The sequence below is a fragment of the Amaranthus tricolor genome, chromosome 14, assembly GCF_026212465.1.
Source record: "Amaranthus tricolor cultivar Red isolate AtriRed21 chromosome 14, ASM2621246v1, whole genome shotgun sequence".
Classification (NCBI taxonomy): domain Eukaryota; kingdom Viridiplantae; phylum Streptophyta; class Magnoliopsida; order Caryophyllales; family Amaranthaceae; genus Amaranthus; species Amaranthus tricolor.
Genome location: NC_080060.1, coordinates 15,314,077 through 15,336,373, shown reverse-complemented (window position 1 = coordinate 15,336,373; position 22,297 = coordinate 15,314,077). Strand labels below are relative to the sequence as shown.

General features: G+C 37.7%; 1 protein-coding gene across 1 annotated transcript; it reads right to left on the bottom strand.

Moving 5' to 3' along the window:
• Nucleotides 1-20,220, bottom strand: LOC130800548 (protein HLB1). The gene is made up of 14 exons (XM_057664146.1): nt 19,747-20,220; nt 10,029-10,139; nt 9,785-9,854; nt 9,513-9,626; nt 9,180-9,263; nt 8,554-8,604; nt 8,354-8,383; nt 8,133-8,195; nt 7,966-8,031; nt 7,668-7,796; nt 7,244-7,279; nt 6,480-6,599; nt 5,777-5,962; nt 1-379 (listed from the first exon to the last, which is right to left on the bottom strand). Exons 1-14 carry the CDS (start codon nt 20,088-20,090, stop codon nt 269-271), a joined length of 1,515 nt encoding a protein of 504 aa, XP_057520129.1. The 5' UTR covers nt 20,091-20,220; the 3' UTR covers nt 1-268.
• Nucleotides 20,221-22,297: the final 2,077 nt, after the last annotated feature.

Here is a 22,297-nt window from a genome sequence, read left to right as displayed (position 1 = left end):
TGTGAGAAGCAAATCGTATTTTTTTTATAGCCTCAATTTAGAAATGTAACTGAAATTCCGCCAACCGGCTACATCAGAAACATTAACTTGGAGAAATATAGCAGCCCGTTGCCACATAAATAAAATTGATTTTCTTAAAAATTCTCCACAATATACATTAATTTATGTGATTAAACAAAAGCTATACTACACAAAAGCTGTAAACCCAATTAATGGGGAAAAGAAAATGTACCACAATACTACAATCGATACATTGGACATAGAATAATCATCCAGTGATTACACCAGCCAGAACATCACTTTTACCTCGAGCAAAAATCGTGTAAACTAAACGAATTGCATCAAGCCAACCATCCAAAGATTCCCATGAGTCCGCTACCTAATATGTCCAGGAACAAAGAGCAGGGTTATTCCGCCAAATTTAACCAATTACTATCATTACAAATTGAGCAACAAAACTCTACCAAGAGAAATGAGAAACGGATTTGTTATGTATCCCATATGTGAATATGAAGATATATGAGGTTTGGATGTTTGCGTTGGTATATGGATGATTTGAAGGTTGAAGCAAAACAGTGGACCCAAGCTTGCCCTTGCCTTGCTGCTCAACCTGGTCAAGCAAGAGATCAGAAGAAATTGATCTCATTTTGATCTCTCACTCGACCGGCACTCGACCTCACTTAAGTCGCTCGGCCAGATCGAGCAAAATTGTCAAACATTCTATTTTAAAATTAGGGTTGTTAATCAGTTCAATTGTATTCTTTTATGTTTCTCTTTTGTTCCAAAGCCTATATAAGGCTATTGTATATCTCTTGTACATATGATGTAAGATTAAATTGATCTATAGAAATTGGGAATTAAGTAGAGTGTCACATTCAAATCTTAGGATTTTAGTGAGAGGTTTTGGGGATTTTCTTCATTCATCTCAGAAGCTTTCTAAGGGGGATTCTTCTTATAGAACTTGAATTATGCTTTGTAATCATTAAACTCTAAATCAATAATATTCATTCAATTGTTCAAAGGTGGGGTTTTATAGTCGAATATCACATTGATATTAGGATTTTCCCCACCACCAAATTGTGTGTTGTTATCTTGTTTTGCCTTTTCTATTTTCAATCTTTGTTGAGTTCTTTCATTGTTCTTTTGAATCAAACTCTAAAAAACTGGCATCAGAGCTTGTGTTGTATTTCATTGGGAGGGTTAGGGTTTATTGATTTGGGAATTCATAGAAGTTCTTGGTGTGGTTCTTGATAGCCCTGAGTGCGACAAGATTAAAAATAGAAAAGTTTGATAGGAATGTGAATTTTGGATTGTGGAAACTCAAAATGAGTGCCATCTTGGTGCAAAATGGATTGGAGAAAGCAATGTCGGGAAGATCAAAGAAGTCTTTGACTATGTCTCTACAAGAATTGAAGAGATAGACATGAAGGCTCTAACATTGATACAATTAAGTCTATCTAATGAGGTGCTTAGAGAGGTGGCCAAAGAGGAGACAATGTTGGGGCTATGGTTGAAGCTAGAGTGCTTGTATATGACGAAGTCGGTGACCAATCGATTGTTGTTGAAGAGCAAGCTCCATGATCTAAGTTTAAGACTAGGCATAAGAACATTGTGTGTTACAATTGTTAAAAAGAAGGGTCACATTAAGAAGTTTTGGCTGGAGAAGGGAAAGAATAAGGGGAAGGGGAATGGTAATTGTTCTTCTTCATATGATTCGGCGGCGGCGGTTCATAGTGGTGATGAGGATCTTTTTTGTGATAATTGTACTATACTTCTTACGGTGGAGCCAGAGACTAGGTCTATTGATCAATGGATTCTTGATTTGGGGTGTTCAAGGCACATTACACCTAATAGGCATTGGTTTTCTTCTTATGAGAGTGTTCATGGTGGAGTTGTGCTTATGGGGAATACTGCTTCTTATAAGGTTATGGGCATTGGTTCTATTAGGATCAAAATGTTAGATGGTACTGTGCGTACGTTGACAAATGTTAGACATGTTCCCGTTATGAAGAAGAATTTGATCTCTTTGGGTGGTCTTGATAGTAATGGTTGTAGGCGCACTCTTGAGCAGGGTGTTATTAGAGTTACTTTGGGCTCTCAAGTGGTCATGAAGCAAAAGAAAGTGGGGACATTATATGAGCTTATCAGTTCTGCTATTGAGGGTTCCACATGTGTTAGTTCCTCTATAAAAGAAGCGGATCATACCACGTAATGGCACTTGAGGTTAGGACATGTGAGTGAGAGGGGTTTGTTGGAGTTGTCAAAGAAAGGTCTTCTTGATAATCAAGCTACGTGTTCTATAGAGTTTTATGAGTATTGTAGTCTTGGAAAACAGAGGATTAACTTTGAGGCGGCCATACATAGAACTAAGTCAACACTTGATTATTTTCACTCGGATTTATGGGGTCCATCAAAAGAGTCATCCATTGGAGGGTCTAAATATTTGCTTACTATCATAGATGATTAGTCTAGTAAGGTGCGGGTGTTCTTGAAGAGTAAGGATGAGATCTTTGGGGAATTCAAGGATTGGAAGACTATGATAGAGAAGCAAATCGGGAAGCAAGTGAAGAGGTTGAGGACAGATAATGGGCTGGAATTAGTGAAGGAGGAGTTTACTAACTTTTGCAAGAAGCTTGGGATTGTTCGTCATAGAACTTATGCGGTAAGACCACAACAAAATGGGGTGGCAGAGAGAATAAATAAGATTTTGTTAGAGAAGGCTCGATGTATGCTTTTCAAAGCCAAGTTAAGTAAGGGGTTTCGGACCGAAAAGGCCAAGATGGCAGCATTCTTGGCAAATAGATCACCAAATACTGCTCTTGGGTTAAAAACAGCAAAGAAAATGTGTTCAGAGTCACTGGTGAATTATTCCGATATAAAGATCATTGGTTGTCCCGCTTATGCTTATGTGAATGATGGTAAGTTGGAGCCACGTCCCAAGTATGTGTTCTTGGGGTATACATATGGGATCAAGGGGTTTAGATTATGGGATCCTAGCACATCAAAAATCATTACTAGTCGAGATGTTACTTTCAACGAGTCCGTTTTTCTTTATGTTGAGAGCTCAAAGAAAGGGGTGGAGAATGGGAACGGGGAAGAAATTCATGAGGAAGTGGAGAATGATGTTCTTGATGATGATTATAATTTGGAGACACCTCAAGAAGGTGGAGATATTCCTTCCTCTTCCTCCTCTAGGAAGGCCACTACTCTTAGGAAGGAAAAATAGCCAAAAGTGCTAGCAACAAGCATTGCACAAAGGAGACCTAAGAGGCATGTGAAGGCACCTTTTAAGGTTGGGTATGAAGATGATGATCTAAGTTGAGTGAGAAAGAAAATGAAGCGTCCTGAGCCATCTTCATACTTGGATGCCATGGAGTGTAAAGAATCCGGGAAATGGCAAGGGGCAATGGAAGAAAAAATCCAAACTCTTCTAAAGAATCAAACATAGAAACTTGTAGAGAGACCAAGAGAGAAAAAGATTATTGATTGCAAGTGGATCTACAAGTACAAAGAAGGGATACCGAGTGTTAAGGAAGCAAGGTGTAAAGCTAGATTTGTTGATTGTGGGTTCAGCCAAGTTCTGGGTATTGACTATAATGAATCTTCTCTCCGGTATTAAGACACACTCCTATTCGTACTCTTTTGACTCTTGCTTTGAATGATTATGAGTTGAAACAATTAAATGTCAAAACCGCATTCTTGCATGGTGAGTTAGAAGAAGAGATTTACATGAGGCAACCGGATGGTTATGTTATTGAGGGTAAGGAGGATCATGTATGTTTGTCAAAGAAATCTTTGTATGGTCTAAAACAGTCCCCCTAGGCAATGGTACAAACGATTTGATAAGTGTATGCTTGAGAATGAGATTTCAAGAAGTGAGTATGATAGTTGTGTCTATATGAGAGAAGTGTGTAGTGGTTCTTTGTTGCATCTTTTGCTTTATGTTGTTAATATGTTTGTGATTGCAAAAGACATGATTGATGTGAAGAAAGTGAAGCATATGTTGAAGCGTGAGTTTGAAATGAAGGACTTAGAGGGAACGAAGAAGATTCTCGGCATGAAAATCTCTAGAGATCAGGAAAAATGAAGATTGTACTCATCCCAAGAAAAATACATTAAGAGGGTCTTGGACAGATTTCATATGAGCAATGCTAAAATCATTTCTCTTCCTTTACCATTACAAACAAGGTTGTCAAAGGTGATTGTCCCAGATCCAAAGAGGACAATGAGTTCATAACATTGGTTCCATACTCAAATTCGGTGAGGAGCATTATGTATCCTATCGTTTTCATGACCAGATATTGCTCAAGCCGTTAGTGTAATTAGTAGATATATGTCAAATCCAAGGAAGGCTCATTAGCTTGCGGTCGAGTGGATCTTTAGGTATTTGCGTGGTACATCAAATGTGTATATTGAGTATAAAAGAAACAATGATGATTTGCAAGGTTTTGTAAATTATGATTTTGGTAGAGATCTTGATGGAAGAAACTCAACTTTGTCTTGGAGGGTCCACCATAAGTTGGAGATCTAGTTTGCGGGGTAGTAGCTCAATCTACTATCGAGGCGGAGTATATGGCGGTAACAGAAAGGTTTAAGGAAACTCAATGGCTAGGAAGTTTTGTTAGGGAGCTTAAGATGGAGAAATGTGTGCTAGTTTTTTTTTTTTTTTTTTTTTTTTTTTTTTTTTTTTTGTGATAGCCAAAGTGCTATTAATTTGGCTATGCATCAAATTTTGTACTATAGAAGAACAAAACACATTGAGATAAAGTTCCATTATATAAGAGCTAGCATAGAGAAGGAAAAGGTACTCTTGGACAAAGTTCATACTAACGATAATCTGGCAAACATGTTAACTAAACCTTCAACTACTTCAAAGTTTGAGCATTGTCCAAACTTGATTGGTTGTTATGGATTTGTGTTGAGCTTATCTCCGCTTTGAGGGAGATGCAACTCTTTTGAGGTGGGTACATCTTGTGGTTAGATGGGTATTGATGATTTATTTTTGTGGATATTTAATTGCTTGTTGTTTGTTGACAAGATTGAGTGTATGTTCGTCACGGTAGAGAATTGTTATGATATGATGACTCAATAATCCCAAATGTGAATATGAAGATGACATATGAGGTTTGGATGTTTGAGTTAGTATATGGATGATTTGAAGGCTGAAGCAATGCGGTTAAGTGGTTTGTTCAGACCTAATGCTCGCTCGACCTGGTCGAACAAAAGATCAGAAGCTATTGATATCATTTTGATCTCTCGCTCGACCGGCGCTCGACCTCACTTAAGTAGCTCGACCTGGTTGAGTGAAACTGTCGACCATTCTGTTTTAAATGCGAGTTGTTAATCAGTTTAAATGTATACTATTATGTTTCTCTTCTGTTCCAAAGCCCATATAAGGCTCTTCTATATCTCTTGTACATATGATGTAAAATCAAATTGATCTATAGCAATTAGGAATTGAGTGCCACATTCAAATCTTAGAGTTTTAATAATAAGAGGTTTTGGGATTTTACTCATTCATCTCAGAAACTTTCTAAGGTGGGATTCTTCTTATAGAGTTTGGATTACGCTTTGTAATCATTAAACTCTAAAAGAATAATATTCATTCAATTGTTCAAAGGTGGGGTTTTATAGTCTAATATCACATTGATATTAGGATCTTCCCCACCTACCAAATTGTGTGTGGTTTTCTTTGTTTTGCATTTTCTGTTTTTTATCTTTGTTGAGTTCTTTCATTGTTCTTTCGAATCAAACTCTAGCAGGATGTGAATCTAACCAGGTAAACAGGTCCATTAGTTGTATCAATCGAGAGTCCAGCTCCAGGCGGCAAAGTTAGATCAGCACATGCTGATACTGAAACAATATCGGCTATTTCAACTTTGACAGCTCTGTTTCTAGCATTTACAGCATCTGATGGCCTGCCCGAAAGAGACTGACGTGACGTCTTTTGTTCAGATACAAGCTGCATCAAGAAGTGAAGGTTCCGTGAAAAACATTACTTTTTAAACCATCCAGCAAATTGCATGGTCATATTTCTGACACCATCTAAACAATCAAAACCATTATAAGACTGCGTGTAATTAGGGCAAAGTTAAGTATCACTTAAAAAATATACTTATAAAGTATTTCACTGATCCTAAAACCAAAAAGATGAAATATCATTTAAAATAATCAAAAAGTGTAATTTTAATTGGTGACAAAAAAAAATAATCAGTGGCAGAAGAAAGAACATTTAGAAATATCTAATAATGGTAATCCTTATTTAAGATGTCCCGAGATTGAATTTAAACAAATTTCATAAAAGTTGGAGAACACATAACCTTAAATTTGTAATTCAGTCAGTAATTTCCAAGCAGAGAACATAAAACTTATGGTTGTAATGGGTTCACTGGTTCACAAACTACTAACATCACCTGTTTAATATTTAGAACAGTCCGAACAATACACTTTACTTGTCAGTCAATAGATATTAAAATTACCTGATAAAGGCCCTCATGATTAAGAACAAATTGTGTCCGCTTCCAGTCATTATGAGGGGCAATAGGATTTCCTGGTGGAGGTGCTGTCAGATATCCCACTTTGAGATAGGGCAAAGGCAGCTATGAGAAATATAAAAGAAGTAGTGTTAAATCATGTCACAACTACATGGAATAAAGAGTAGATATGTATCAACATCAGTAAAAGAGTAACAAAACATTGAGTAGCTCGCTTATTTTAAATTCCCACAAAAACACAACTTACGTCATTCCGGGTTAAGTTCTCACTCACTTACCATTACCCAAATTATTTAACTGCATAAAAATGCATGTTTAGAGAAATTGACTGCAAGACATTCCTCTTAGCCCTTATACCGTCTGCATTAGCCCTTAAAAAGTAAAAAAAGCAGAGAACAACAAATATCAACTTAACTATGTCAAATTTGTCACAAAACTACAAAGACCACTGCTTATTCCTATATATGTTTCTCTTGACGACCACGAGAAGTGAAAATTGATCATTGCACTGGTAATGTCCTCAACACTTAACAGATAGAAGTTTGGTATGGCTTTGTTTCAGGAGGTAGTACCTATTAAGCATGGGAGAGGGTAGTTGTGGGATTGACCATCACAAAATCTGAAGTAGAATTCTATAATGCATTAGCAAAAAAAACCATCGACACTCAGTCATGCAATATGTTTAAAAGCACATCAACTGTAGCACCAAAAAGTTTCTGTTAAGACTAAGTAAAGGATAAACTTCTCACCATCGAACGAACAAGCCTTAGTGCACTGCGGTAGACCTATAATTTGGAAAACAAAAAACTGTGTCACAATCATAGTACAAGAAAAATCAGATCTATGTGCAATATTTCCAATATGGATACATACTAGTCCAGCAGATTCACTTCCCATCATTATTATATATATGCTTTTCTTCAAATAAGCAAATATATTTGGGAATCAGAACATAAATTAAAGCTGGATGAACAAGTCGATTTATAAGATTCCTTGGATGCAATCACAACAGACAAAAACCTAGTTAGGATCCTTCTAAATCAGATCCAGAAAGGGTAAGGTGTTTGCAACCTTGCCCCAGCCAAAAGAACAGGAAAGTCTCAAACAGATACAAGTACAACAGGGACTCTAGAAAAACAAAGTATTAAGAATAAACAAAATCAAAGGGCTTACTGAGTAATTTGGCTTCAATGCATGAGCAGCAGCAATATAGACAGCACACTGACTGTACAAGTCATTAGGTGAAATATCTTTTGGGCTGACTGCTCCCCCAATTCTTAGTAAGTCCTCAGCCAACCCATACTGCAAAATCAAAAGATTGTACATAACTTGGATGCTCATCTAATGAGTTCAATTTGCAACCCTTTTATGCAACAAAAATCCATACAACATTAAGAGAAAGAAGAAAGCAGCACAGGACAGGCACACATTGCTAAAACAGTAAAGCAAAAAAGATTTATCAAGGACTAACCAAAACAGTTCCAAGGTTGTAAATAGCCCTATGAAAGTCAAATTGCAACTGGATTGCTGCACGGAACTGCAGTTCACATAATAGCAAGGATTCAATAACATGCATATGTCACGTAACAACTAAAGACACTTGGCTATCTTAAATTCACTCAAGCAACAAGTATGCACCTTACTAATTGCTGTTTTTACAATATTGTGTTTTTCTTTTGCAGGAACTATTGCACTGAGTTCCTGTATCACAAGATTGGAACAATAAATGTCAAATCATGGGAGCCATATAATGTCAATAACTTTTAAGGGTAAAAAGAAGGTAGCTTTCCTCAACCCAACCCAGTCATTCCCTTATCTCTGACTGCAAATATGTATATATGATAATTAAACTACCTTACCTGCAATGCAAGTCCCCAATTGTTGAGTGCCTGGAAAAGGACATTCAGATCATACATTAATGAAAGAGAGAAAAACTATTATGTTGTAGTAATGAGATACAAAATAGAAAAAGATTCAGTGTTACAGAAACAAGATTGTAAAGCTTACTAGTTTTTGCAAAAATGAATTTCCAAATTAAAAATTGGGGGAAAAAGAATACCTGAGGACTATTCCAATTCAACTGAACAGCTTTTTCATAGTGTTCTGTGGCCTGAAAAGAAGACAACAACGTCAAACCACGCACCTTATACGTCAATGCTGCAAAGCAGAAACCTTGATATTCTAATTTCGACAATTTTCCATGTAAACAAAATCTTTAAGTTCATAACATCAACTGTGGATACATTTAATAGGAAGTGAATCCATAAAGCACTCCTCAATCATGAAACCCCAAAGACGGTAACCACTGATTCGAAGAATTACCATTAACGGTGCTTCTGAATACGGTAAGATGCATTGAAAACGGACAGCAAGACAATCACAAAACATAGATAAACTAGATATTGAAACAGTAAAGTCACTAAAATCATCTTTAACAGGCCTCTCAAAAAAAGAGTGAAAGGATTCAGCATAAGTAGATATTCCAATTTAGGGGACTTGTGAATAGCCTTGTACCCGGAGCTCTGGACAACCTTAGGTGTAGACTGAACATCAGAAGTCAGAAAATCAAGATCTATAAAATATCAATTATCCCCCCAACCAGCCCCCCACCCAGCAATAACAGGTGCAGTGACATTCACATACGGTAACATAACCATCCATAGTAAAGAAGAAAAGCTCTGTAACCTGCTTCCACAAGTCTTCAGCCTCTTTTGTACGACCACGCATTCTTGCTCGGTCAGAAATAGCAATAGCCCAATTATAAAATGCCTGCATTATATATTAAAAAATTATATAACAAGAGAAAATGTTTTCCTAAAAGCTTTCAGATCCTTAATTTATATGGTTGATAGAGAGCAATAGAAAACCATATTGAAAAACCCACTAACAGATCCACGCTAAGGTCGTGAGAAGAATTAAGGAATGGAAGGGTGAATGATCTGGCTGAAAAAAAAACCCTCATGGCCTCACTTACCAATTACCTAATAACCAAATGAAAACTCAATTATTCATACGTACATCATGAAGGGTGGGACAAAGACGGGTAGCTTCCTCATACTTTTTGCAAGCCTCCTCAAGCAGTGCATCTTTAGAAGGTGAGACAGAGTCAGGATCAACATTGTCTGCACTTTCCTGAATATAATGCGCAGAGAAAGAAGTGCTCATGTCAAAGAAATAACTCTGATGTTAATGCATTCGATTGTGAACCTAAGGGTCATACACTTAACAGCAGAGCAAAGATGTTGTGAGAAACTAGAAAAACATAAGTCATATAAGAGTCAATCTAAAACCTGAAGCACCAAAGCCCAGTTGTAGAGAGCATCATAATCTCCAGGATTTTTTTCAATCGCACTGGCATACCTACATAATGCTCGGATGGGTACAAAACCACTCATAAACACATGGAATAAAGATGAAAACATATTGACATCAATTCAAAACTTGAATAACTATATCTTTATTTTCTTCCACGTTACCGAAGAAACAGATCCAATTTAATAACCATAAAAATACAGTGAAAGGAAAGGGGCATACCTCCTGGCAGCATAAGTAAGAATCTTTTGGCGAGATCGACCTTCCTCATCAACCCCCGTTACACTGTTGATAAGTTCCATAGCAACATTATTCTGATACGAACTATCTTCACTGACAATAACCATAAACAAATTTCAGTTATAAATACTTCATACATTGAATACCAAAATGTGCAAGAAGCCACAGTTCAATAAAAGACCTTTGAAGGTTACATCAATAGCATCGTGCATAACATCATAGAAGTGAAGAAAGACCTACTACGTTATAGTAATAAAAAAGTATGATCACATATACAAGCAACATCACAAATCAGGTTATGGAAAACGATTACTATCCCTAACACCCAAACCCAAAGAAAAATAGGTTTATTTTCTTCTACAATTCACTGAATGAGAATGGGGGGCACCATCCAGTATTCCACGGTATTTGTTCTTCACAACCTTCTATCTTAAAAGCTAGCACTAAATGTGGATAAAGAAATCTACTTAAATCAACTCCATTAGCAAACTACCCTCCATGAGAATGGGGCACCATGTAGTAATCCAAGGTATTTGTTCTCCACAACCTTTTATCTTAAAACCTAGAACCAAATGTGAAAAGAAATCTCCTTAAAATAAATTCATAAGCAAACTCCCCTCCATGAGAATGGGGACCATGTTCTAATCCAAGGTATTTGTTCTAAATAACCTTTTATATTAAAACCAAGCACCAAATGTGAAAAAAAAAAATCTCCCTAAAATAACTCCATAAGTAACCTTTTCTTTAGGAGAATGGGCCACCATGCATTTATCCAAGGCAGTTGTTCTTCACAATCTTTTATCTACGAACAAACACCAAATGTAAACAACAATCACTTTAGAATAACTCCATAAGTAACCTCCCCTCCAGCGCCCAATTATCATGCACATTGTACAACAACATTTATCCATTGGCACTACTTTCGCCAAGTTAATCGATTGAGAAAAAGGAAATATTTTGAAATCCCCTTTAAAAGGTTTAATATGAACAGAACATTGCCTTATCAAAAATTTAAAACTCTCCAGTTGCTCTCCAAAAGCTCTAATCCTAATACTCTGATGTTGCTTGCAATTAAAATACTTCCTTTGCCATACTTATAAAAGACATTTGACTATTTACGGTCCAAATTGTTGGTAATGTAAAAGGAAGTTAAAATAAAACAACTCTTTATGTCTACACCTAACATCACTAAGACTTTCCCATTCCAATCATACTAACCCTCCATCAGAAATCCCCTACTTAACCACAACAAGCAATAGCTTGTAATTGCCACATGACTAATGCACAATGACAAGAGATATAGCAGGTGGAGTATTTTGTGCGCTAAGATATTTTATTTACTTAAGGGACAGGTTCAATGGGAAAAGAACTTACCTCTAACGCTTTAGAAGTGAAGGTATTAGATGAATTTAAAGCAGCATGCAAGGTTGAAGAAGTTAAAATTTTCTTGTACATCTATCCAAGTGCTAGATGGCACAATGACTCCTTGACAAGGAGATTGATTAGATGTCATGGAAGCTGGTTTTTCATATCTAGTTAGATAGTAGCACCAACACAGTGCAAAATAGTGGTACGCGGTAATCAGACACGGTAATGCGGTAACAGGGATGATGATGATGTCGCACCACCAAATATCGGCATAAACCATGAAATGTCTTGGAATAGCCTAGAATGCGGTTTTACCTGTTTGGTAAATTTGAAAACCTTTACGATATGCAATACGATACAATGCGGACTTATTTTTGCACTATGGAAAGCACACACAACTTTATAAATTAATCTGACTAAGAGGCTACACTTGGAAAATGCAAGACTAGAGATTTTTAAGCATTTGACAGAAATTTAAGGATTGCCTAATCATCAAGAACAGAAATAATCAACGAGTCTTTAAACCGATTTCCAATGACGAAAACTTTTTAAAAGACCAAGGATGTTATTTTAGATTTTTATACAACTGACACAAGCTATTAGCGCCCCTAAAGTTCAAGCAATTCCGAAATTTCAAGAATCTTTTTGGGTAAAAACTGAAGTTTATAGAAGCAAGGTATTCTCAAAACAAAACTTGCGTTGTGTTTATAGTTCCAACTAGCAACAGCAAAAACTTGTGAATCCCTTCACTAACAGAACTGGTCCTTTCACATTAGCCATCGTGTTTCTTGTTCCCAACTAGCGACAATACAACACCGTGAATCCTTCATTAATAGGAGTATAGAACTGACAAACAGACTAACAGAGTTTCAAATACAGACTTACAGACAATAAGGCAGGTGGTTTACACTTTCCAGCTACCACCTTTTTATAGTATACACCACATATTCCATTCCGAGTGCCTATTACTAAAAGGGATTCCTACCCTCTACCCGCTTCAGTCATAAATCAGAATCCCGTAAATCCTATACGAAACGCTAGTCTAAAAGCATAGCAAGATGTAGTGCAAGATTCATCAAGCAAACGAAAAGGATTACATGTGAGCACTAAAATATGTCCTGCTGTGAGTGACTAATCAAGTGATTTCAATATGCCACATGGACAATAACATCTCATGTTATAGAATTGTTCTCTACATTTGATCCTTGCGAAAAAGGATCTATCAAAAAAGGGGTTTTCATGGAACTCCGAATATGGCAACTAGGGATGCTGATAACCAGAGGGAAGTCAAGGTTGAAGATGACATGGAAGGAAATCCTGCACTGGAAAATGATCCACATAACAAGGAATATCCCAAGTTAATTAAAGAGCGAGAAGGTGTCAAAACAAGAGAATTACCAATTTAACAGATAACCCTCATAGGGGCTTGTAGCTGGATGGTTTACAGCCAAGGAATAAGCATCTAGTTCACATATAACACTTCATTTAATTTGATATTTCATTTTTGCAATTCCCATTTGTTATGGCTTACTATGATGAACCCAACAATTACAGTAATGGAGGAAGAGAAGAGAGAAAGAGAGAGAAGAAGAAGAGAAAAGAAAGGGATGAGGATCAGAGAGAAAAGAGAATGAGAAGAAGAATACAGGGAATTTAGAGTAAGCGAGTAAGGAGAAGATTAGTGTGTATATTCTCATATATATCAATCTTATCATTACATCATATATTTATAGCTAAACAAGGATTAACAAACTTGCTGCTGTAAAGATTGGTTATAAAAGATGCCTTTCTAGAATATACTTAACAGGATTTGCCACCTCATCATTACTCATTTTTTCTATTTCAGCTATTTGTTGTTGCGCCTGTGATAGACCTTCATGATCGTTGCTGGTTGCGTTGGTATAACAATACCCTCGGCCAGGAGTTTCACCTTGTCCTCAAGGTGAAGAGAGGGAAAAACAGCCAAGAGTTTGTTGTAATCTTCCCAAGTAGCTTCAGAACAGGGCAGGTCTTGCCATTGCACCAATACTTCAGTAAGGGTAGGGCTAGGATGACGGATGCCCAAGATTGCTGCCGGAGCTGCTTCCATGACCATGTCACTGGAGACCGGAGGAGGTGTGGCAGAAAGAACAGTGATGCCGTGAGCAAGCTTAAGTTGAGAAACATGAAAAACTGGATGGATGGAACTAGAGGGGGGGAAGGTCTAGTTTGTATGCCACCTTGCCTATTTTCTGAAGAACTGAGTATGGACCAAATAAACGAGGAGCCAATTTTCATTCGGTCGTTTGGCCAAGGAACGTTGCTGGTAGGGTTGAAGCTTGAGGAACACCAAATCACCTTCCACAAAAGAGACTTCCCGACGCTTCAAATCGACATAGTACTTCATAGCTTGTAGCCCTTTGATCAAATTGAACTAAATTTCATCGAGCATGGCATCCCTTTCCTTTAGAAGTTGTTCCAAACTATCGACCTAGGTACGAGAGTTACCAAAACAGACGAGGTGAGGAGGAGGTCGCCCATATAAAGCTTGGAACGGAGTCATCTTGATAGTGGCATGGGAGGCGGTGTTGTACAAAATTCAGCCCATGATAGCCATTTCGCCCAATGCTTGGGTTGGCCGTTAATGGAACACCGCAAGAAGGTTTCAAGAGCCTTGTTAACAATTTCAGATTGGCCATCGGTTTGTGGTGAAAGGCCGTGCTATAGACTAAGTTAGTCCCTTGCAAACGGAAAAGTTCACGCCAAAAGGAACTCAAAAAGATTTGATCACGGTCCGACACAATCAAAGAAGGAAAACCATGCAAACGGACTATTTCTTTAATAAATAAGGCAACAACAGTAGAAGCAGAAAAGGGATGCTTCAAACCCAAAAAGTGAGTATACTTGGTGAAACGGTCTACTACCACTAATACCGTGTCAAGGCCGTCGGATTTTGGAAGGCCTTCCACAAAATCCATAGTAATATTTTCCCACACAGAAGTACTAACAGGGAGAGGTTGGAGGAGCCCAGCGGGGGTTTGATAAGATGCTTTTTGCTGTTGGCAAATAGCACACTGACGCAAATATTGAGTAATCTGACATCGCATACCCTCCCAATACCATTCCATGGCAATGCGTTGATATGTCTTCACTTCACCACCGTGACCACCAAAGGGAGTATCATGGTACTCTTTAAGGAGAACTGGAATGAATGGAGAAGCTCTGGCTAGCACAAACTGCCCTTTATAGAAGAGTTTACCTTGGTGTATGGTAAAGCCGATAGGAATAGCATCGCTGCTGGTCACAGCTTAATAAATTTTGAACAAGGTAAATATGACTTTTACTTCCTTCATCAATAAGTCCCAATCAATAGAGATGGAACTCACGGCTGTACATAATGTGATCATATCTGTTGATCCTCCGTCACGTCGTGACAAGGCGTCAGCGACGGTAGTACTTCTACCGGGTTTGTAAACGATCATAAAATCAAAGCCTATCAATTTCATAGCCTATTTTTGGTATTCGGCCCTAATCTCACGTTGTTCCAGGTTGAATTTGAGGCTGAATTGATCAGTACATACCACAAACTTTCGACCCATCAAATAATGTTTCCACCGTAAGATAGAGAAGACAATAGCCATCAACTCACGTTCATATATGGGCTTTTGCTGGGCTCCTATGCCTAAGGAAAGGCTGAAATAGGCAATTGGGTGTTCTTCTTGGCGTAGAACTGCTCCAATACCATGGCCCGATGCATCCGTCTCCACCACGAAAATTTTAGAAAGATCCGACATAGCTGATACAGAGACTTGGGTCATGGCTTGTTCGAGAGCCTCAAAAGCTTCAGTTACTGTATCATCCCAAACGAAAACCTCCTTCTTCAACAAATCAGTAAGTTTCTTGGCCTTGTGAGCATACCCCGAGACATAAAACGACGATAATATCCAGTGACGCCCAGGAAGCCTCGAAGTTCACGGAGAGTTTTGGGTTTAGGCCACTGTGTAATAGCTAAAATCTTCTCTGGATCAACAGGCGCCCCTTGGGCTGAAATAACATGACCCAAATATGCTATTTGTTGTACACCAAAACTACATTCACTCGTTAATAACCAGGGAATGAGTAATCAATAAGCGGAGAACCAAGTCCACATAAGACCTATGAGTCTCCTCATCCGAGCTGTAAATCAAAATATCATCAAAGAAAACAAGTACAAATTTGCATAGATATGGTCGAAATACCTCCTTCATAAGAGATTGAAAAGTAGCTGCGGCATTGAGACCAAACGGCAAGACCAAAAATTCATAATGGCCTTCATGAGTGCGGAAAGCAGTTTTGGAAACATCTTCGACCTTCATACGAATCTGGTGATGGCCGGATTTTAAATCAAGCTTAGTAAAGAAAATGGCTCCCTCCAATTCATCCAATAACTCATCAATAACCGGTATGGAAAATTTATTGGGCACCGTCACCTTATTCAAGGCTCGATAATCAACGCAAAAACGCCACGAACCATCCTTCTTTTTGACTAAGATAACCGGGCTAGCAAAAGGGCTAGTAGAGGGTTGAATAATACCGGCCTTAAGCATATCTTGGACCATGCGTTCTATTTCAGTTTTCTGTGCATATGGATATCGATATGGCCGAATGCTAATAGGATCACTGCCTTCTTTAAGATAGATGGCATGATCATGGGAACGGTGTGGGGGTAAATGCATAAGAGGTCGGGTTACTTGAGGATATTTGGCTAAGATGAGGGTTAGGAAATTAGGAATTTGGGTGGGTTGTTTTGAAGCAGTTTCTGATTTAATCAAGCCATTGCACTCTATTAAAATACCATGCCTCTTAGCCCTTAAGGTCTTTGGACTGAATTTGGGGTGGAAATCTTCGATGCAATGCAGTAACGAAGGCAGGCCTTCAATCACTCAGAATTACACAGACAAATACCTCAAAAACAATCACCCAAAGCGTGTCCTTGAAACAGAACAGAACACACTGTGATATGTTTCTTGAATTGAATGACTTGGATTTTGATCCTCCAAGGCAATCAATTCCCTTACTATAACCAAGGACTACTCTCAGTTATACAAAGGTGATAATCTTGCACTACTCAAGATTATACAAAGGTGATAATCTTGCACTACTCAAGATTGATGAATGTTCATACACACTCAAGGAAGACAAAGGAAAATGCATCCAATGTTATTAAATCTGAAAAAAAACTAAAATCTGTACAATGATATGAGCCCTTTATATAGAGCTGATTGCACAAGAAAACGGCTAGTTTATGGGTCTAACAATCATCCTAAGCCTTACTTAAAAGTCACGTGCCATGCACATTTACAAAACAGCAAAATAAGATCAAAACAACAAAATAAAACTAAGTATTGTTTCCAATGCTGAATTGGCTGGTAGGGGACCTTGATGCTGGCCCTGTGGGCTCTGTGTAGATCATTATGGCTACCCTTGGGCCTTTACTTCTTGGTTCATGTACAAAGATGCCATCCCTTGGGTTTTCCTGGTCCTTGGTGCACAGGTTTGGTCCCCAAGTGTCGTGCAAGTTGGGCTGGCAGGTTGTTTCTTCTGGATTCTGTTCTTGTGGGTTGTCATGGTTAGTGCCATTCCCCTCTTGTTGAGGTCCTTGCTGTATCCATGTTGCTGTTGTTCAGCTTTTGCACTGCTGCTAATCTACTTCACGCACAAACACACAATGCCACAGCCACTAGTTTGCTTGCACACGCTATTGTTGATGAAAACTACTCCCAAGTATATGGTCTTGAATGCGTAAGAAACCTGCGCCATGTCAAACATGGTGCAATCTTCACCATGGTCTTTAAGGAAATTTTGGAACATTGAAGAGAAGGGTCTCCCATGAGTGTAACCGGTTGTCCTTCCCATAAAAATCTCATAATCTGATTTTTCCAATTGACTGTTACTATCCCCAATTTTTCTAGCCATTGAACTCCTAAAACGATATCCAAACTTCCCAATCCAAGAGCAAAAAATAGGTTACAAATCTCGATGCTTTGCAGGGTTAACCGCACCTTAGCACAGATACCATCACCAAAAACTTCTAGCCCAGTGCCTAAAGTGACTCCAAATGCCTTACACGATGATATCTCCAGCCCTAGTTGTTTCGCCCTAGTGGTGGAAATGAAAATTACTCGTTGCCCCGAGTCAATTAATACAAAGACCTCCTTGCCCTCAATTTGACCCACCAACTTCATGGTTTTGGGATTTGTAAAGCCGATCAACGATTGCAATGATAAACCCGTCATAGGGTCCTCCGAATCAGTACGGCTCGACTCTTCCTCCACTATTTCCTCCTTGTCTATTTCATCTTCATCCTCAAGCAAAATCAATCGGAATTCCTTGTTTCTACAGACATGATTATACGACCACCGTTCATCACATTTAAAGCAAACTCCTCGAGACCCCTTCTCACGCATCTCTTTATCAGTCAAAGGTAATTGTTTAATTCGTGTGTCTGGGTTGTGTTTGGGAGGGGGTGAGTTAGGTTTAGCTGAAGAAAGAGGTTTGGGAAAATAGGGTGGGTCATGTGTTTGTGGGTATGGTTTTGAAATTTAGGTGGAATATGTGGGCCCCCATCAATTCTGCTCTCTAGTTCTCCCATAATAAGATTTGGCCTAATCTTTTTGCTCTATTTCTTCAGCCCACTCCATAGCAATTTTTAGATTTGTAGGATCCATGAGTCTGAGCTCACAACTAACTGATTCCTTTAGCCCAAACATAAAAAAATCCTAAACAAATATCCATCGGTACTCTACCTAGAGGGGTCATCTTCTCTATAAAGGTTTTACAGCAATCCTCTACCCAATGAACATGCTTAACTGCCAACCATTGCTCCACTAAACTACCTTGGTTATGAGGACGAAATCGCCTTAATAGAAGCATTTTAAAATCTCGCCATTTAATTATAGGATTGTCTTGGTCTTCCCATTGAAACCAAAATTGTGCATCCCCCTCCATACTAATGGCAGCTGCCTCTAGCTTTGCTTCTTCAGTAAGATTATAGTAAGAAAAGTACCTTTCAGCTTTGGGTATGCACTCGTCGAGGTTACCACCGGAGTAAGTGGGTAATTCTACTCAACGAACCTTCCAGCTCCCTTGATTGAGGTTGCTTCCACCTGTCTCCTCCATAAGAAAATCCGGTAACTCAGTATTAGGGCTCCAACTCATTACTCATTTTTGCTATTTTCAGCTACTTGTTCTTGCGCCTGTGATAGACCTTCATGGTCGTTGCTAGTGCGTTGGTATAACACTTACATTTGGTGATGCATTGTTAACTGAATATCATAAGTTATTATCTTTCTCCCTTTCCAATATTCTATCTCTCCATAGTAAAATTCTCTTATTCTTCCATCAACGCATCGATTGATGAAGATTTCCTTATTGTATGTGTCAGCCGGGTAAACTGGAAAATACATGTCAGTGTCACATGAGACCTTTACATCATCAACAGATCATCAGAGGGCTAGCATCAGCACTTAGCATATTGGGTTTTCGACCATCTGCAAGCCCAATGGGGCCCTTAAGACCCCCCGCCCCCCAACCACCACCACCACACACACACCCACTAGACCTTTACATCATCAACGGATCATCAGATGGCCAGCATCAGCACTTAGCATATTGGGCTTTCGACCATCTGCAGGCCCAATACTAATGATTCCTCTCACGATCAAATATTTCAGTGAAGTCCTATGTAGGCTAAGCATTAGAAGGGGCCATTTAGATTTCCCCCCCCCCCCCCCCCCCCCCCCCTCCCGATGTGCTAGGAATCTATTGCCATTCCTACTAACTGATTAGTAATTAGTAACTAATTCATCACAAGAAACTCTGTCACGCTTATTGATCAAAGCATATGCTAATTAAAGATAGCAAAATTTACCAAAAGAAATTATATCAAAATTTCCCATTATTTTAAAAAAGGACTTCCTGTGTTATCATTTCTCAATCCCTCAGCTATTCAAGAATAAACCAATCACCTCAAGATTAAATATAGACAAAATTAAAAACCTCTATTCAAATGAAAATCAGTCAATAACAGATTATGTGTCTTTACAAATTGACAATAACAGGATACATAAATAGTGAAAACAGGAAAGTTCTTAGCAGATATGATTTGATTGTTAACTTTCAATGCAATTTGCTATCAATCAGCAAATCAATACCATTTATATCTACTTTGATCTACCCCGAATTAGACTTCAACATCTCAACACAAAACTAACCAGATAATGCATTAAAAAATTTAAACCTAAATTCCGCGAATATCAACTTATTCAAAAAATCAAACCAAAAATCCACAAAAAAAAAAAAAAAAACATCGAACCTCTGAGGAGAAGCAGAATCAGGACCAGAATTATTAGATTGACTTTGATCACCTTTTAATCCATTCAACAATTCTCTCATAGTAAAAGTTCTACTTCCTTCATCCTTCTTCATTTCAGGTTGACCTACTGATTCACTTGAAACAACGTCGTTCGATCCAGATGGAAGCGATTCAGGTTCAGGTACCTCGTGTTTCGGATCCTTGTTAGAAGCAACAGGTTCAAGTACAGCTTCAACGGTGTCGTTTGATTGATCAATGCCGCCATTTTCGTGCAGATCTGCAGTTGTTGTTAGGGTTGATGACGATGTAGTTTGTTGATCGGAATCTTCTGAAGGTACCGCCATTGGTGAAGTATCAAAGATTTGATTGCTGAAGAAGAATATGAATATGAAGATGAAGAATGGAGCGAGATCTGTTGGAAGTACCAGCCCGGACTTTGCAATACTGTCAGTATGTTGATATGTTTTTGTTGTAAGAAATTATAGGATGTTATTATTTTTCGCCATTCTTTTTATTTTATTTGTAATATATACGAATTCAAACACGGTACTATTTCTCTAACACTCTTTAAAAACACTATGTTAAGTTAAATAAGCTAGAACTCAACATCGAACAACAATGGCATATCAAAACGAGCATGATAACGATTCGGTAAGTAATTAATCGATTCGTAATTTTTAAAAAAAAATTCCATATAGGCCGGTCGCACAAAAAGTGCGACTGGTTCAATTTTTTATTTTATTTTTTTTATTTTTTTTGAATTTCGAAATATAAATTTCTTTTGTGCAATTCATTTATTTTTTAAGTTGTTATTTAATAAATGTTCTGATAAATTAATTTATTTTATTTTATTATAATATGTTAATGTTATTTTAATAATTAGTGTAATAGTGTTGAATATTATAAGTTCGAAAAAAAAAATTAATAATAATACCAGTCGCACAAAAAGTGCGACTGGTATTAATAATTTTTTTTTTTTGAACTTCGATGTTTTATTTTATTTAATTAAATTATTTTTTAAGTTATTGTTATTTCATAAATGTTGTAATATATTGTTTTATTTTAATGTATTATTATATTATGATAATGTTATTATAATAATTAAATTTAAATTGGAGGGATTAATTTTTTTAAATTTTAACTATTTTTTTAAAAATTACTTTTTCTTATTTGTTACAAGTATTTTTGAAGTTATTATTATTTATTAAATATTAAAGTAAATGATTTTATTTACTCACATACTTTAATATATTATTATATTACGATAATGTTATTATAATTATTGTTTGCAGGACTTTGAAAACTTAGGGGATGATGTAGATTATTCTGATAGATTTGTTACCGATAGGGAATTTGATTCTGTAGATGATTTAGATGCTTGGGCTGATGAGATAGCACTAACAATTGGTTTTCAATTTACACGTGCTTCATATAAACAAAAGGAAGGATGATCTAGAGTGAGTTTGTACTTAAGATGTCACTGGCACGGTAATATAAGGGGTGATTTGCATAACTTAGACAATGCTGCTTGACCTGGTTCCAAAAGTAGGGCTTGTGGGTGTAAATTTATGATTATAGGAAGTAGTCGTAAACCAGGAGAAAGACCTTGGACGGTTAGAGTGTTTCCTGGTGAAAAAGGAAGACATAAACACCTATTCTTCATGTACAGAGATGGTCAAATAAGAGTAAATAGGATCACTGTCGATATTAGGTAGCACATACGAGATCTCAGTGCAACTGGCATGCAACCAGCGTTTATAATGACTTCAATTAGAAGGAATTTTTCTGGTTTTTTTTGCTAGTATGAATCAAATTTACAATGTAAGACAATCAATAAGGAGAGAAGAGATGAATGGTAGGACTCCTCTTCAACACTGTCTATATATGGCCACGGAGCATAATTATGTAGTCTGGACAGACTTGGGTAGTGAGGGGCAATTGAGTAGATTATTGATTGCGAATCCAACATCTATCCAGATGATACGTTCGTGGCCCCATGTTGTGTTGATAGACACAACGTACAAAACGAATAAGCAAAAGTGGCCCCTATGCGAAATCATTGGAATGATGCCAACCAATCATAATTTCTTAGTTGCGTTCTGTTTGATGCGAGATGAGGCGGTTGTGTCTTATTCTTGGGTGTTGGAAAGGTTGAGGGATATTTATGGCTGAGTCCAGACGCTCGACGTAATCATAACGGATCGGGATGAAGGTTTGTCTGCAGCTATTAGTGTTGTCTTTCCAGGTGAACAGGTTTTTATTATTAATGCAGATGTACGGCATTTATTATGCGTATGGCATATAGGCAATGACGTGGAGAACATGATTGATAAATTGTGCGGCGGGAAGAAAAATCAACAGGGGCAGATATTCAGGAAAACAAAATGGAACCCCTTAGTTAAAAGTGTGACGATCCCTGAATTTGAAAACAGATGGGAAGGGATTGTGTCTACTTGATCGATTAGGAACAGGAGGGTCGTGCGATACTTGGCTGAAACATGGATTCCTCACAAAGAGAAACTTATGCGTGCGTGGACGAATGATTGTTTGC